The following is an 18,568-nucleotide window of genomic DNA, read 5'->3' as shown; positions in this document are numbered from 1 at the left end:
TCTTACTTCATCATACTTGAAGTTACTAAAAAGAGGGACATTACATTGTACTTGCAGGCTTTAAAGTCAGAACTGGGTTTAGATCTTTCATAGGCAAGTGGGTAAATGCAAACATGGTGTATGCGCGTGTGCATAGCAATTTGTCAAATATTTCTTACTCTCATTTCAATATATAATTATGTAATTAGTTTAATTAATTGGACCAATTTTTAATTATTTTTGAGGGTTGCAAAATAAGTGGTGTCCCAAACTGTTATTACATTAGCTGCCATTACATCAAATACAGCTGTAATCCCCGTTATCGTTGCTAAAGAACCTTTTGTTCACACCAAAATAACACTGGCTGGAATCTGCTACTCCTTTTCTTTTTGAAGTAAACCCAGTCCATGAAAAATTGGGGAAAAAAAGTTTGATCTTCATAAGAAAGATCTGAATGCAGAATATGAATGATAGTAGTATAGAAGATCTCTCAGCAGAGAGATAGCTTCTAGTATATGCATTGGCTTGGATGGATCCCCTCATTTCATATTTACTGTTGAACACAACAGTAATTGAGGTTTTTGTTTGGCAACGATCCTGCTATCTGCTTTCCTGAGGACTTTTTTGTCCTTTTCAGCCCCTGAAGCACATTTTGACAATTCAGGATAGTAGGGAATGCAAGTGGTTTATTTCCTTTACAGGGCATGGTTCATCTCTGCTGCATGCAATATTGTTGTGGTATTAAGACACAAACCCTATAGAGCCTAGTCCCTAGCTAGGAGGTAACCATTTCTTGTGTCTAGTCATAGCCTGCCAAGTCAGTGTTTAGGTACCTTATGGCTTACTAGGGCAGTGTCTATTGGTTGTCTTGCATGGTGTAAGGCTGTTTACTGTGAAGTCCTATTGCTACCTTTTATTCAGAGTTTTGCTGAATGATTTTCCTGTGGGAAATTACTTTGGAGTCATGGAGGTACCATGACTAATGATTGCTTCACAAAGGAGGAGTCAGTTGTCAGTTAGTTGATGTCCAGGCGATTTCCTTAGCAGCATTACATTGTTAATCATGCAAACAAGATACCTTTACTCTTGTTTTAGCTGAGGAACCTCTTAACTTGCATATTGTCTCCAGTACGGATGCCACTGGTGGCAAATGCTACCATTACATTGATGCTTGAGCTAGGATTCAGGGAGCCTTCCAGAAGCAGAAGTTTAGCATCCTGGTATGATATGTAATAGCACTTCCAGGCATGCATCCAACTATTTCTTTGTAGGTGTACGTTTTCCCTGTCAATTAGTAGGATACATTTCAGTTCCCATCCACTGACTGCCGGGGTGTCTACAGAAGCCTGAAATTCACAGAACTCCTAAGCCAACATAAATTTTGCACAGATGATTTCACAAACCTGAGAGCAGCAGCTCCCACATTTTACTAAACTCCTTATCTGCTTTGGCATTTCATCTAGGGATCAGTCATAGTAGAGGCTCTTGTGAAAGGCCATTATGCAGAGAAAATGAAAAATCTCACTTAACCCTTGGTAAACCTGCTAACTTCACAGAAAGCGAAACTTCACCTGTTCACTTCACAGAAAGAGAAACAAAGACACTCAAGGGTTAAATGACTTACCCAACACTCATTAGTGCATCGGATACAGCTACAAACTGTGTGTCTTAGTATTTCTAAAGTGCCTCTGATCCCAGTGTTTTCATAGCCATACACTGTAGTGAAAAGTGCTGTACATATAAAGCTTCACTGGGAGGTTTATGATATGAGCACATAGGAAGGATTTTTGCACTGGCTCAGATGTTAAGGACATCATCACTATTCAAAGAGAGATGCAATACCTTCTCCTTGTCTGACAGATCTGTTAGAACATCTTGTCCTAGGATATTAATGCCTCTGTAGCCTTTAAGTGACTACGTATGCTTTGCCTTTTTAATTTGTCTTACTTCAAAATCAGTATGCAAAACTCTACATAGAATTATATTTTGCTAATATTATCTGAACCTTGGTTCAGATCATAAATGGGTGTGTGTATATGTGTGAATACGTGCATAGTCAAGTATGAATAAGGTCTATGTAGAGCTTCCCTCAGCTCAATTTCATGAATTCTTGATCTCACTTTTGGGTTCTACCCTGCTTCCCTGAGAATTGCAGTGGGAGAGAAATAAGCTATACCACATGGTCAACAGGCTTAAGCTCTTACAGAGAAGAGGTTTCTGAAGTCAGTCATCCCTAACTGAAAAGTAATACTCTGTTTCCACCGCTTCATTTACACTCCTCTCTGTGGATCGTTAGCCAGTGTTTTCCAGATTTGGCACCATGGGTGGCTTCAGCTGCCACCTGGAGAGCAGTGGTCCTTGAGTATTTGTCATTCAGGTCACTGTGAACATTATGGGAAAAGACCAAATTTAACTGCACCCTACAAGAATTTGGTAGCCCACTGGCTGAGCTTATTAAACAAAGGGAAAACCTATCAAGACACAATGCTTAATTAACAGAAATCACCTTGTGCGTTAGTTGTGTCTTTTGATTAAACTAAAGGTTCTTTATTCTGGATGTGAAAAGTCATAGCCTGTTAGTAAAATATAGGTCAAATCCATGAAATTAAGACACAGATAGCTCTGATTTCATGTTCTCCGTATCCAAACTCAATCTGCTTCATTTGAACTGAGGCTCATTTAATGAACAGAAATAACAAATAGCCTTAATAGCTGGAGAGAGGTTACTTTGACTAAAAAACATGAGATGGATGGGGTATAGCAGCATGCAGAAGTACTCTCAGAAGGTCTGGTAGGGCTTGTTCTTAGGAACAATTGTTTTCTAGCACCTCTTTTGACCCTTTTGTTTTCTGTTTGCTGTATTGACTTCTTTTTTTGTTTTCTATCATCACTTTCTCTCTCTGAAGACCTTTCTGCTTGTAAAGGGGTGTCCTTCTTGACACTTATTTCCAATGTGGTTTTCTAAAACCAAGGTGCAGGCTGCAGTGCAATATTTCAGACCAAATCCTCCTAAGTAGCTGAGAAGATTCGCATGCATCTAGTTAGCTTTAGACAGACAAAAGCTGAACTGAATTGATAAGCAGTAAAATCCCAGTTGGTTGACAGCAGGTAAGTCACTTTTGATTGTCTGAAGATTTGGATCTGGCCTTGTGTGAGAGCATCAGAAATGACATTTGGCTGTGTAGACAATAAAATACCCATATAATTAATTAAAAAAGGAATTACATGTATTTCTGCTCATGAAACATATAGGTACCTCTTCTTTCGCTATGCTTTTTGACAGCATTTGTGCTTTGGCATAAGATGTTATGCTACTTACTTGGTTTGATTTTGGGCCAGTCTGCTGCTTCTATCCTGTGATCTTCATACTTCTTGCCTGAGTAAGCAAACAGGTAGCGGCTGATTTCTGCTCGTCCTCGCAGATTGAAGTATGTCAGCTTGTACTGAGGCATGCTGGATCCCTGAAAGGGAAGGCACCGTGTTGTTTTAGAAATGAGTAACTCAACTCCTATTTGCAAAAGTGCACCGTATGCTTGGTTTTGAGACACATGCTTGTACAATGCAAAGGACATATTACAGTAAGACATCATGTGTTGTACTTTGCCATCATTGCATTAGTAACACCTTTTTGTTCTGTATTTGTTAACCACAATATTCGGATGTGGACAGTGGCAGTTAAACCTGTAGTTCCTCCCTGGCTATCTCCAGAAAGATGGTTTGAAGTTTTTGGACATAATTAAGAACTTTCAGCTTTCTTTTATTTTTCTTGTGACTCCAAATTTGGGCTATTTTTATAAAGTTTTTCAGAGTGCAAATCTAAAATCACATATTGTAACGGAAAATAGCTGTTGTCTTGAGTATTAATTCTGCTCAACCCTGCCTTGCTCAGCCTCTATTGCTTATAGAGATCTTAATCCAAGATCAAATCATAGGAATTGCCAAACTGCTGTGATTTTTCTCATTAACTATTACCCTAGTTGGATAGGCAATCAAACCAAGTTATTTTAGAACAAAAAAATTGATGTGAAAACAGGTCAACATGGTTGTTTTGGAGAAATGGTCATCAAATTCTCAGTTTCTTGTATAGAAGCCAAAAGAAAACCTGAAATGACTTTGTTAGATTTTCATATGATTTCTAGTTAGGACTTATCTAACAGGAAAGCTCTATTTGGCTCTTGGTGTAACAGGCAACAAAAGAAAATGTTCATGAGTTTGATTATACAACAACAATGATGCAGGAAAGATAAACAGCTATGTCTTCTTTAAACCAAAGTAGACTTTTAAACTCTGCACACACAGCACCTTAACTAGAGAGATCTATGAGCTCAGCTAGGATGTAAATGTAAATGTAAATGTCTAAAGGAGACTAAAACAACCACCCACCTCCTCACTGAAAGCAAAACCCTGTCTCATTTTGGCCTTAAAGTAGACCTTGCATGTCATTTACCATCTTTTTATATCCATCAGATTCAGAGTGTTAGTAATAAAGCACGCAACACAGATCATCAGCTCCAGGAAAGAAAGGGAACTTTTTTAATGAGTAAGTGCTACTACGTAACCTTGCAATAGAAACAACCCCCTATTTAGTCATCTTGCCTTTGAAAACATATGCTTGAGGGCAGATGTATCATCAGCTTTCACTTTAGAGGCTTTTTGTTCAGAAACTGAAAAAGTTTGCACTTAGCTCTTGCTGACAAGAGCAAACTGCCTTTGCCACTTTCTCCCCAGAAGTCAAAACATCTATTTTCCATCCTCAGAGTAGCAAAGGCGAAAAAGAAGTATCTACAGCAAATGAACACTCTGGAGACTGCTTAATTCAGAAAGAAAGTTTTACCTGTTTCCCTACCACACACAGCAGGGTTACAGGAGATTAGTAAATGGAGATTTTTTACAGCTGATGGCCCAGCAGAGAAGCAGAATTATCGATGGAGATATCTACAAATGCTTCAAAACGAGGACGTCACTACAATTATTATTTCTCCTTTTCTTTAAAGTCAAACAAGTGCATTCCTTTGCACTGTATAAAAAAGGGAAGCCACAGGCAAAATTAGTTGCATTGATGATTTGTTTTCTAGATGTATTAGCCACCAGTTTGTGTGTTGCTTGATAAACATAGTTTGCAGATGACAAGTGTAATCTTCCTGTCTCTAGAGAAATTTTGCGATTCCAAATTTTTCAAGCAACTTTTAACTAAGTGACAAAACTTTGTTATTCCATTTTCAAATTCGGCGCCCAGATTTATCGCTACTTATGCTTTATTGTACTTGTATGGTAAAACTATGTATATATGTATACTTTATCATTTATTTATGCAGGATGAGTTTGGATTATATGTCTACAAAGTTAATGTTAGAAGAGAGGATGAGTTTGTAGATTTTTTTCCCTCACCATTCATCCCCGGTTCTGACTGTGTGGTCATTTGAGAGCAAGGAATGGCATTTTTAAGAGCATGTGTTATCTGAGGTTCAAGTTAGACACGACTTAATGTTTGGGAGTCAAAGGGGAGGAAAAAAACCCCTTGGTTCTTACTTTTTTTTTTTTTTTTTTTTTGAGGCAAGCGAATACTACTGATTCAATTTGCATTTGGAGAGGACATGACCTTTAACATGCAGACCCCACAGCCTGTGCTTTCCTTCTTTGACAAACAGCCATAGAAGCTCATTAGCAGAAAGTTGTTGACAGCGGAAAGGCATTTAGAAGCACAAAAATAAAAGGTCTCAAGGTAGAGGCATGAGGAAGGCAGTGGACAGCTACATACACAGGGGGCTGGAGGTGAGTGAAGCGTAACAGTTCTGGTGGTGAGTATTTTGAAAGACTCTAATTCTTACTGTGGGAGAACTTTGTATATAAAGATATGTGTAATCAGGAGTAGTGAGATGATGTAAAGAAAAGGGAATTTTGGCTGAAGATCAGGAGGTCTTTCTGGCTGTTGCAGTAGACGGTGGAATATTTTGGTCTGTCAAGGAAGCAGTGGGAACTATTGTTTGAAACTTCTAAAGCAAAGCTAAACAAATTTCTAATGAATACACCATAAAGAGTAATCAAATATTTGGACTGCTGATGCACATTTAAGCTTATGGATTTTTTTCTGTCTGTGAACAAAAAAGTCCTACAAGGAGTTTACCAAAAATACTTGACATTTGAAAGGTCTCTATAGCTTTATTGTAAGCACGTTTTTGTAAATGTTTGTAGGTTTTATTTTTTATTTGTATTTATTGTGAAATGTCAGGAGTAGCGCTTCCTAAACAATCACAGATACTTTTCTAAATGAAAGAAACGGTTGTGTTGGGAATAGGTTTTGGCCAAACATACAAATTCAGTTGGTGTTTTTTTTTCCTTATGCCCCTTTACTTTGTTTCCCAGTGTGATTTGTAAACAAATGGATCACGAAGAACAAATTAAAGCCATTTGAAAAACATCCAAAATCATTACATAATTGAAAGATGTCACTTCTGGGGGGGGGGGGGAGATCTATTCTGAGACTTTGAGTTTGTGCTTTAGGGATTTTGGGGGGGTGGTCGGGGGAGACCTGTGGAAACGTCAGCCCCAATTTTAGGACATAGCCCCAATTTTATGACATACTACTTTCAAAGCAGTGAACTCAAGTAATCTAAATTTGCTATTAAATAAGCTTTAATACTTCAAAGTTGTTGACCTGCTTAGCTGATTTTCTAGCTTTCCTCTGCAGCTTTCTTAAAGCCAGCTTAACTGGCTTTAACATACCTTTAAACAGAAGATTAGTGGATCTTGTGATTTAATTCAACTTTTGGAGCCACTCAGTGACAAAATCAAACAGGAAAAGAGAAGGTCAAATATGTGCAAAAGGTGGCACCCTCTGTGTTATTCATGAGTCAAAATTCGGGTTGAAGTTACAAGTGTCTCAGACCTCTTAGAACAGATTTCAAATAATTTCTGTTCATGTCTTTATGGAGATACTATATAATCTGCTGCATTTTGGGATACTTTTATCAATTTCAAATCGATTTGAAAACTTTAAGCAAGATTAGGGTAAAAAAAACAGAGTCCAGGAAGGAACCAGCATCATTTTCTGAGAACTAAAATGTTGAATTTCAGATAGCACTAATGCAGAAGAGAGAAAGGATTGGCAGACTGGAAACTCTATGAATGTACCAGGACAATATAGAAGCAAACAGTCCTGGTGCCTGCGAGTTGTGCAATACTTTAGCTTTCACTGGTGACAGTGTATGTGTCCCTGCTCCGTTTTAAAAGGGGTAAATCACAAGTGCGCTGCCTGCATTTTTCTTCCTCAAGGTGAATTTATGGTGTGTGCCCAGTGGAACTGGAGCACACTGCTTCTGCCAGGCAGTGCGCAATTCTGCATTCCCATCCCAAGTCTTTTCCCCATGAAAGCTGAACTTTGTAGATGAACAAGGTTCATTTATGGTTTGGAAAATCCAGCCCTCAAAGTAATACATGGAAATATTACTCGGGCCACTAACAAACACTGAAACCTGGATGCAGGTACTCAGTACGTGAATTCAGAAAACAAAAGAAGAAGAAAGCAAAAGACAGGACTTTCTTTAATTTTCTTGGATAAGGTTATTAATATTTGAGGTGACAGGCAGCAGAGAGCTTTGCCCTGAGCTGGAAGCAGAGGAGGAGAAACCAGCTAATTTGAGCTATTTGTTCACATCCATCCAAAGTCTGACAAAGGACCCTCTGATTCAAAGTCCCTTTTAATTGTACTTTGCACTGTGAGAAATTATGGGTTTCCTTGCCTTAAGGTTTCATCACTGACAGAAGATTTAAAAAAGCCCATGTGTTTCCTCTAGCAAGCAAGACCACTAGGGTTGGGTTAGGGTTCATCTGTGTGTCTAAAAACCTGGAACTGGAGCTGTCTGCCTGGAAGAGACGATCCATAGCACTGTATGTGTACTTTTTTAATATAGAATGTGAGGGTTCTTCATTAGTTTAGGAGTCCCTTATGGAAAGCACTGCAGCTAGCACCTGACACAGCGTTGCCCTGGCCATGAGCCTGCCAAAAAAAGGGGAGCTGGATGTCTTGGCTGCCTAGTGTCATAATCCTCACTTGAATTGCAACCAGACCAAAACGTGGGCCTTGAGGGAGCACCGTTTCCTTTCCCTGTGCTAATACAACTTCGGGCTGCATTTGTGAACTTGAGGCCTGTGATCGGCAACCAGGAGAATGTGCTGGACCTTGGATCTCCCAGTGGAAATCCAGTGCTTGCTGTAGGGCCTTTTCTTATGAGAAAGGTGAAAAATTCCCTCCAAGGACTAGTGAGTGATGATCCGGTCAATAGATACCTCTGTGGATTTTATTACAAGATTCAGCTGTCATGCCAGTTTGGAGTGTTTGGGTTGCTGGAGCTGATGCTATACTATTGTTTTATAAAATCATGAAAATGGAATGTGTAATAACAGATCATCTTCCACTCACATAAGCCTAAAGGTCTCTTACTGCCAAGAAGCATCCTGCTTTATGAAGTGTGAAACAGAGTTCATACCCTCTCTAAGCAATAATCTAGCCAAAGCTGAAAAGCTTGGTGAACATTTCTTTTCTTTTTGTTCTTAGTGCTGCTTTTAAAGCAGTTACTATTTCTATACAAGGTGTTTCTGCAAAGTTTGCCTGGAAATTTGATGAGTAGGTTTGAAATAGATGCATACCCAACAGCCTGAGTTGGGTATCCTGCTTGGGTGGAGAGGGAGCTGCAAGCTCAGGCAATTCATGTATTTACTCATCTATTTCTGTGATGTTCTAGATGCTACAGGGCCCGGTAGTGTTAAAGTCCATTAGGAAGCTCATTTTAGAAAGGGAAAGAAGAGAAGCTGGCTGCTGTAGGGGTTGTTTTTTCCTTTGTATATAGAGACAAAAGAGTCTTTACACATTATGGGAGAGTTTTTCCTTAGGCTGTTAGCTCAGGATTTTTGATTCTGATCCTTAGGGATTAGGGAGAGTTGTGTTACTTTACACAGTACCAAAGAGAAAATTTTAACCAGGAAAGAGACTTATTTTGTCTTATTTGACCTGAGAAACATTAGGAATATAAAGTTCTGTTTTGCCTGTCTTGCTTATTGTCTTTCTCAGATATGTGAATTCCTCATCCCTGTAATTGTAAAGCCAAGTATTAAAGCAGATTTCTCCTTCCTCAGTTGAAAAAAAAAAAAAAAAAAGATGTTTCCCTGTCCAAGTGAGTCTTCCTGACTTCATTTTTTAGATTTTCAATTTCCAGAGGAAGGAAACAGAAAGATGAGATTTAAATTGTTATAATAGGAGACAAGTGAAGGAAAGCTTCCACAACCATAACTTTGTGAAACTTGCCATTTTAGCAAGCTAGCAAAGACAGAAAATGTCAATGTCCAATATTTCTTTCCTTCTATTTAACTTAACGTAATGGTCAGAAAGGTTTGGGGAAAGGCATGTTTAGTCATCTTTTCCTGCTGGAGCAATGCCAAAAAGGGCTGCTGGGAAGCAGCCTTGCCCTGTTTGCAGGGCATGGTCCAGCTCTCATGGCTGCTGATCAAATTGGTTACTGCAAGAGCACCTTAGATTTTTTTCTCTGGGATGAAAAATTATTCTCTCTAAAGACTCTCTGGGTTTATATTTTGCATCTAACCTCAGGGCTGAAATTCAACACAGAAATAGCCTCCTATTGGCCTTTTTTGGAGAGAGAAGAGTTTGATGTTGAGAAATCCGTCCATGTCAGCAAGAACTAGCCATGGGCTTGCTGTTGCACCCTTCTGATTCCTCGCTTGTTAGGAAGGTTGGTGACTGCCAGGTGATGGCACTGGCTTAGTCTGAGCAGTTTATCTGAATGTAAGTAGCACTAAGACAAATAACTTTTGCCTTTCCCTGGTAAAAAATAAGGGATACAATTGGTATCTTATGTGGTATAGTCCCTGAATAGGGTAGCTAGTGACTTTGGGACTTTTATTAAGAAACAGAATTGAAGAATCAGGACAGTGCTCTCTTTTGCACAGCAAAAAGTAGAAAGGCTTATTTTCCCTTTCTCAAACATAACCTTCTTCTTGTAAGACGAAGTCAAAAATATTAGAGGCGTAAGAGATATTTTCAGCCTTTGAAAACAAAAAATGATTTTTCTTGTTTCTGTTTCTTTTCTTGCAAAAAAATAAAGTTTATATTAATTTTGTTTTTATTGAAGAAAATAAGAAATGTTCTGCCCCCCTTTTGGGGGGAGATGGATTGGATTAATGGAAGACTTCAAATCTTCCAATGGAAGATTTCCAAAGCAGTCTGTGTTTTGACAGTGAATAAATTGGAAAGCTTTAGTAATTCTATCTAATTCCTGTCAGCTCTCAGTCTGAGATAAACTTTTTATGAAAAGCAATGTTCTCTTTTTCCTGCTCTGCCCCAGTTATAGAACATCAGTATTTTAATTTGATCCCTTCTTTTTCTATGCCAGATAACAGTCTGGACCTTGGAGAAAAAAAAGAGAAAAAAATCTGCATTCTCTTTTCTGTTTAATAGACAAATTATCTGAAGTAAATGCTTATGCCATTTGCTGTAGGGTTGAGTTTTGAAATAACAGATCCCAAATGTAATGGTTGTGGCCTGATACTTCTAAGTGTGACATTCAAGATTAGATATGTGCACGGCTTAAAGCATGTATATAGGGGGTTTTAGTGGGATTTTGCATGTCTTTACCCAGTTATTTGCAGCCTGTGGTGCAAATCAGCCTCCTACCATGAGAAGAGGTTTTCAAGGAATTGCTATGGATTACTGAGAAGTATTAATGATATGAGTATGATAAATGACCTGATGAGTAATCTCTGCTGAATGAACAGGGCCTTTTGAAAGCCCGATCTGTGAACGTGTGGGTTTAAAAAAGAGGGTGTGGAGACCTTAGAGCAATTATCTCAGAGCTATAGAAAAATCCTTAGAGAAGACAGGGGGAAAAAAAAACACATCTGGGTGAAAGAGGAAGATTAGAAATAGGCTTATTCTGAGAGATGTTTTTGAAGGTGAGAGTCCATTGTGACTGGACAGTGAATGGGTGGTTGCTGTCAAGACTGTTTGCGGGAAGGAGAACACCAGGGTCATTTGGGTTTCTCCAAGCTGACTTCATAGCTGCTGCTCTTCGTGTGAGTGCCCCTCGGGCAGCTGCAGTTAAAACTCAAGGATTCAGACATTTGAAGTTTACCCCAGTCATTTGAACTGAATAAGTGAGGGAAAGCTTTCATGTCAGCAGGGAATGGAGGCAGAGAGGCAGTGACAGGCAGGGCTTTGTTGGGCTGCCTCGCATGCCAGGCTCTTCCGTTTAGGGCCTGATCATCTTTGATGACTTTGTTTTCTCTCTGATCCTCAGTCTTTTGATTTGCAGCTACTTGGCTTAATTTTATGTAAATAACTTTTACAGTTGTTCTGTGCAGCCTCAAAAGCTGCAGTGAACTTCAAATGAATAAATTGCACACCTCAGTCTGTGAAATACTGGTAAATAGAATTGCAAGAGGAGAAATCTCAGGAAAGATGCAGATTAAGGAGCAGTTAGGATAATATTTCAGGAGAGACTATTTAAGTCTTTTATTTTCTCATCAGATGTTTTAATAACTCCCTGAAGCATTTTGTGGTAGACCAAAAGCCTAAATAATCTTAACGCTTGATGACACCAGTCGTTCCCATAAAATTCATGTCTTGCATCTGTCTCTGTAGTCTTCAGATAAACTGGCACCGCCTCACAATGCTCCTCCAAAGCAAAGAATGCAGATGTGAGTGATGTTGCTGTGTGTTAAGTGGCTACTAGTTTTGCCAACTTGCACCTTTCCTTGGATGCAAAAAAAATTAGCTTTTCTCCTATCTCATCTCAGCCATGTGCATGTGTGTATGTACAAAGGGGAATACAAACACTAAATACTTCCCCATTAGTCTAAACTACTTTGCTCTGAACTGTTGCATGTTGTGAGTCTGCTATACAACTTGTCACAAATACTCAAAATTACAGGCACGAAACAAAAAGAATTAGGTAGGTTTTTCAGCACAACATATGTTCCCTGTAACCAGAACAAGGCAAGATGGTGTTCACTTTGCAGTTGTCCAGTATCACTCACCGGCTGTCCTGGTCACACATTCCTGATGTCACCCTGCTCTGCCCGAGGGTGCCTGGTGCATACCACCCTGCCCAGGAGGCAGCAGCACAGTGCGCTGTGGCACAGACCTCATGTGTTTTCAGGTATTTTGAAGTTGTTTTCATAGCCAGAATGAGCTTGAGGAGACCCAGGACCTCTTTAAAGTGCACTTCAGATGTAGCCAGTTACCTTGAGAGTACTAGCACTGGTAAGTGCGGACCTATATCCCTGAGCATAACCTGGGGAGTGCCTAGATTTGGCCATAAGTAGTAAACGTCCAAGATCCCATGAGCTATGGGTACAGGCTGCTTGGTATGTAGAGCCATAACCTATGTATCCATACTTAAGAAGAAAGTATTTTTTGAGCACCGGTTTACAGCACATTTTGCATTTGCTCATGGAAACACCAGGCAGACTCTGGCTCCAGGGCAGTGCCCATTGCTGTGGGTTCCCCACTCTGCCCCAGAGTACCCTGGCACACACACAAATAATGCTTGTTTACCTGAGGCATATGGTTACAGAGGCCAGTCTCCGGTGTCCCATATTTGCTCTTTCCTGTTGTCAAACATCAAACCATCCTTTCTGAATACCTTTCTTTGTTCTCCTTCTCTCTTTGCCACCTGTTACCCAAATCCAAAGTGTAGATGTCTGTATCATTGAATGTTCCTGTTTTCTCTCCTATCCCACTTCATGCTCATGCTTTGCAGAGTCATTCCAGCAAAGTTTTAGTTACTTTTGAAGAAGTGCAATATGAAGGTTGTTTGATTTTGGCCTTCCCCCCCCCCCCTTTTTCATTGTTGTAGCTTATTTTGTTGGAGTTTTAAAAGATTGGCTCCAGATAAGCAAGATTCTCCAAGATGATGGCACTTTAAAATATATGTGGGATTTGGCAGATCATTTTTGTTTTTCTTCTCACCCTTCCCCTCCTTGGACTAACTGACAAAAGGGTAAAAAGAATCACCTGAGATTTGCAGCATATATGCTGATGTGAATAAGCAAAGCTTTTAGTGGCATGGGATGCCACTTGCTAAGCCAACACCAGCAATACGTCAGTGGCTCCTAGGCGGTGTAATTACTTGCTAGTGAGATTTTGATCAAAGGTATTTTGAAAGTGAGCACTGTCTTCAATTACTTCTGCTTTCTAACTGCTTAAAAGAAGGTGATGTATGGCAGACAGCAACTAGAAATCTTAAAAAGAAAAAACCCTAGTGCAGCAGAGTATGTTTTTCAGTGACACAGAAATGTGCTGTGTTGAAGGTCACTGGTTGACATGCTTGCGTGTGCACAAACCCAGAAGTCTAAGAATTGCTTTGTGTATATTTTTGGTTTAAAATTTGGAGAGCTTCAGTCTTATTTCTATCCAAATAGATTTGATTGTGTGTCTGGGTGTGCGTGCATCTGCAGTACGGACTTATTCACACTATGTATGCATCTTTAGGGAGAGGTGGATTCTGTTTTGGATTAAAGAAAACAAAAGAATAAACAAAAGTAAGCTTACAAAAGACCTCTGCATCTATTGCAACTTTTGAGTATGAAAGAACCGGCATTTATGAACAGCTCTAAGGAGCAGAGAAGTCCAGCGAAAATACTTCATAGCTGTGGCTTGTTTGCTTGGATAGTTTGAAATGAGCAGTGAATAAAAGATGGCTTTTAACAGATACGCGTGTAGGAGGATTATGCACAAATGGTGGCAGTTAGAATTTAAAGGTAAAAAAAAATCATCAACAGTTACTCAACATACCATTTTCATGTAAAAGGCAAAAATCAACAGCAAAAAAACCCTGTGAGTTTTGGTAAGTCGAAAAATGGAGGAGGGCAAGCAGACTCAGGAGGTTTCCCTCTATAGGATAATGGTGGGAATTAGGACAAGAATATGTTAATCCATTGGTGAACCAAATGACAGGAATTTAGAAAATGGACAGAAGAGCACATAAAAATGACCTGGAGGAATTGGTTGGTGCTGCTTAATATAAATCTAATTCCTCTGACATTAGCCTAGATTCAGCTTGCTTATGTAAGTGAATGTATGTAAGTCAGCCTTTACATCTAATAAAATATTGCTTTGAAATGGTTTTTCACTGAAAACTCCCTGCAGAATGCCGGGAGCTCCCCCACACCAACCACTATGTTGATGAGGTTGTCTTTTTGGAAAGTGTCTCTCTGACATGTACCCTGATTATCAAAGCAGCTCAGTACTGATAGCATCAGGCACTGGTGAGAAACAGGTCTTGTTGGAACAATCAACGAGTGATCTACCTTTTTGCCTCTAGAAAAGCAGTTCATAGTTTATGAAATCTGATCTTAACAGTGCATGTGATTGTAGGGATGTCTTAAGTACAGCAGGCGCTTTAAATATGCCTGTAAGTAGCAAAGAATGTACACAGATGGGGTACTTGAGTTACACTTACAGCCACTGTGTAGAGCTCATGGTTATCCCTCTTTATGTCAGTAGCACTAGTGTGTTGAGTAAACCCAGCAAAACTCTACAAATGAAATACTCTCAGTACTTGTTCTACATGTAGCACAATTGGACAAGACTAACCCCCACACAGCTGGTATAACAGCAGCCCTAGGGAGGGCAGAGTAGGATTAGAAGAAGAAAAGAGAAACAGAGGAGCCAGGCTGCGGCAGTAAGCAAAGCTGAAACAGAACTCACTCTGGTGCAGTTATACGTGGTCCCTTCCTCAGTGCACAGGAGTCCCTCTGAGTGCTGGCCCCGGTGGAAAAGGCTCATATATACTGTTTATTAATATGCAAACCACTCCCCGTGACATGCTATCATGACTCTCTCTCTCCCCCCTCTCACATGCACAGACACACACACACAAAGCAAATGCATCATTCCCTCAGATAACAAGCAAGCTTTGTGACTTTTTGGACTAAGTATGGCAAATTGGGTACTAGTGTTTTTCAGCTTGTGTTTAAGGGAAAGAAATACTTTAAAAAGCCATTTTAGAAAGAAGGTAACAATAATAATAAAAAAATAGATACTGAGGAGCTGATTCAGATGATGGGTGTTTTGGGAATGTTTTTAAATGTAAAAAGGGTGGAGCAAGCCAAGAAATGTCTGTAATGTGAGACTATTTCTAACTAATGTGAAACCTTACAGTATCTGATTTAATTATAGAACAATGCTTTATATAACTGCAATCTCATTAAAACAGAGGAATCAGAAATGAAAACAACCAAAAAAAGAAAATATTGCTTCCAAGTCTTTGTCATACAGAACAAAATTATTTAAGGTGTTTTTTTTTCCTGTTATCAGTAAAGAAGAGGAAAGAGGATTTGAGCAACCTCTGTCCATGAGTAATGCACATTAGTAGTTAGAACTCTGTGATGTTACCGATTCTTATCTATCGTGGACGTTGTGCTTTTTTGTTTGCTTTTTCTTTTTAAAATTCATTTGTACTTCGACTTTAAGAAAGTCCGTTCAATGTTGCTGTGCTTTGCTTCCTCCTCTGTGTACAACCAGAGCATGGCAGCATTGGAGCAAAGCTTTCTGGTGATAAAGAGATAGGTCAGATGTGTACCCCACAAATGTGCTTTGCAACCTCATTCACTTTGTATAAATAAGATGCAGGCATTCTTCAGGAGTGCAGAGAGCAGCTTTACCCAAAGGACTCTTCCTTGGAATGAGGAGATGCCAGATCCCTGTAGCTCACACAACTTGCTGCAGGTCAACTCCTTTCCATGCAGTTCATGTTTTACCCTGATGTCAATAGCTGAGTTTTCAACCAGCAACCTCTACAGCTAAGATAAAGTTTACAAACATCTCTAAAGCGTCTTCTAATTGGGACTGGTGTAATCTTGTTGTTGAGCCAGTTGTGAGCCAGATTACTGGGGTTTAGCTTAACAGTGGCACTTCCTTGCATTTGGACTTGCCTTGGCTGCAGGTTTATGCTTTAACGTTCCTTTTCTTCAGTATGCCATTGCAGTGGTGGTTTTTGAGTACATCCAAAAAGGGAAGTTTAAAGTAGTTTAACTAAAATCATATTTCACCAGTTTTTAATTGTTGACTGTACAGAAAGCACTCCTTATGGGGTATGACAGTTCCTTCAGGTGCAGACAAGCTTGAGAATTTTTTCTGATTTCATTAGCAGAAAACCAAAGCAATATTTATGATTCTCAAAAACTTTGCTCTTGGAGACAAGTAGATAGAATATGAAACTAACTTATTTTACAAATACCAAGATTTTGAGCCATTAAGAAGTTTAATTTATTTTAAGCTGGAGTAGAATGTGGGATCTGGTTCTCAAGCTTCTAGAACAGACAGCAGTTTAGTCCTACCTTGACAACGTCCCCATACACAGTAAAGCATCAGTAAGAACATTTGTAATCTAGCTTTTACTTTTGATGTGAGGTGGCTAATGAGTTGAAACTTGCACCTTCACTCCAAGAGCTCCCTTTGTAGTATGAAGCACATATGAAGCACATGCATTTCTTTGTGCTACAATTACACCTCAAATGTCTGGCAAGGCAGCAAAAAAACCCTTTTCCCTTTGCCTGTAGGAAACCTTTAATGTGGATCAGGCAAAAGAGCATTTCAACCTATGGCAGGACTGCCCTGGGAATAAATTTTTAACTTCCTATTTCAAATGTGTAAGTCACTCCCTGCCCAGTGGAAGCCATGCTCAGGCCATGTATTGTGGGCAGGTGCTATTCCCTCCCCTTGCCACTGCTCTGAGCACCTGAGGGTCTGGCAGTGAGTGTGGTCATACAAACAGTGGGATTTAGGGAGGCCGTGCTCATAGCATCTATTACCCAGGAGCATAGCTCTTTACAAGATCAGGAGGTAGGTTTCTTCTCCTGAAGAAAAAGTAATTCTTCCTTTCTGCCCATTTCCGCTCAGTGCGCACGTACACAATAAAATCCCACACTTCCCAAAATGGGGAGTGATTCATGCTTGCAAGTTTAAAATAATGAAGTTAGTAATGCACTGAACTGATTTAACCTTAGCTCCCTCTGTTGACGGTTAATCTCTCAATTTATGTTGCCCTTTTGGCCTGTAACAGCTGTTGATGGCATGAAAAATTGGCTGAACTGCAGTCAGGCTGGGGCTGTGTATGTTTGTTGCATGAAGCTCTTGGACAGAAGCAGAAGACACCTTAGGAAAACTTCTGGAAGCTTTAGGGCTGGGAGAACAAACCAGTCAATATCATAATGCATTAAATAAAGCTTCTATGAAACCTGGGTGGAGAGACATCCATTTAGGTCACATGTCTTTCTTTTGGACGGCAGCAGAGTCATCTTCATGGGAGGATTTTCGGTTAAACACCCGCAACTCAGTTTGCATTTTGACAGTTTGCCTCTTGGTCATGGATCAACATCTACTTTTCTTGCAGCTGCCCAAGCCCATGGACAGCTCTGTTGCATGGTGTGTCTAGTGGTTGTGTGGACTCACCAGGTCAGTGAAAGGATGTTTTCTGTGTGTTATATACAGGGACACAAAGACATTAACTAAATGCCACGTTTTCTATCTTGGTCAGAATGGAAGCTCTCTTAGTTTGAAAGCCCTGGATAAATGCAGAGGAAGTCACATGGATTAAAATTAAATCCAAGATTTAGTTCGGCAGATGTCCCTTTCAGAGCATTCGTAGGCTATTACGGGATCAGGGCAGATCTCTTGCCCTGTGATTCCCTAAGTATTGTGGGATCACTCTGGCTGTTGACTCACAGCCAGCCCTTCCCCTCCTCTTCTTTCCCAGTTCCTGTGCTACCTTGCGCTCCAATTAATAGTTAAGCAGGAGTTTTGAAGTGAGATACAGCATCTCATGTTTTTGAACTTGCTTTGTTTTAAGTCCCTTAGGTGAGCTAGCTTGCTTACTGTGTGTGCCAGTTGAAACATCTGTAGCAGAAGTGTCTCCTGATGTCTTGCTTTGGGAATAGTAGGGGTCCAGCTCCACCTAAGCTGAAATGGGAGTAAGTACATGACTGTGCTGCAGGCTTTTCCCTACTGGGAGGGAAATCCCAACCAGGCTTTTACAGTGAACCAACTTTGGCACTGCACATCACCATCTTATCGAGACTGGTAACCTGTAGTTAGTGCTTCTACTTGTGTGTCCAGGAGAATAAATCTACTCAAGCCAGAAGTTTCACATCAATTTAGATACAGCTGTCATGTTCACTTCTTTAGTAATTTTCTCACCCCATCCCTGACTTTTATATTTTTATTTATTTTTATTACAGTATTATGGTGCTATTACAGATTTGACAAAATAAATATTTAGTATAAGATATAGGAAGTGAATAACAGCTGTCATAATTTTTAAACCCCTTAAAATGAGGGATATTAGGCCTGTACGTAGAAACCTGAAAATGCACCAAAGGTGCTTGATCTTTTATGTTTATAAAAGAGGTGGTGAATGCTCCATCCCTGGCAGTGTTCAAGGCCAGGTTGGACAGAGCTTTGGGTGACATGGTGTGCGGCGAGGTGTCTCTGCACGTGGCAGGGGGGCTGGAATTAGAAGATCCTAAGGTACTTTCCGACCCAAACCATTCTATGAGTCTATGTAATAAATGTCAGCAG

General features: G+C 39.8%; 2 protein-coding genes across 4 annotated transcripts in view; one reads left to right on the top strand and one right to left on the bottom strand.

The window, feature by feature from the left end:
- HPGDS (hematopoietic prostaglandin D synthase) overlaps positions 1-18,568 on the bottom strand; it is a 194,664-nt gene that overhangs the window by 16,914 nt on the left and 159,182 nt on the right. The window contains exons 1-2 of one of the 2 annotated variants that reach the window (XM_061360974.1): positions 14,699-14,851; positions 3,299-3,440 (exon numbers count right to left, since the gene is read on the bottom strand). In XM_061360974.1, the coding sequence (XP_061216958.1) occupies positions 3,299-3,440; positions 14,699-14,776 (220 nt within the window). In that variant the 5' untranslated portion in view covers positions 14,777-14,851. Of the gene's footprint in view, positions 1-3,298; positions 3,458-14,698; positions 14,852-18,568 lie in introns of those variants that run through there. The other variant, XM_061360975.1, reaches the window with a different exon arrangement.
- The window catches only part of SMARCAD1 (SWI/SNF-related, matrix-associated actin-dependent regulator of chromatin, subfamily a, containing DEAD/H box 1), a 97,400-nt gene that overhangs the window by 57,951 nt on the left and 20,881 nt on the right, over positions 1-18,568 (top strand). The gene's annotated exons all lie outside the window — the stretch shown is intronic.

Source organism: Neopsephotus bourkii, unplaced genomic scaffold (assembly GCF_033783945.1).
Source record: "Neopsephotus bourkii isolate Nb327-2 ecotype Australia unplaced genomic scaffold, CSIRO-AGI_Nbou_v1 NB_1037, whole genome shotgun sequence".
NCBI lineage: Eukaryota > Metazoa > Chordata > Aves > Psittaciformes > Psittacidae > Neopsephotus > Neopsephotus bourkii.
The sequence above is the reverse complement of the archived record's forward strand: the minus strand, read 5'-3'. Positions and strand labels throughout refer to the sequence as shown.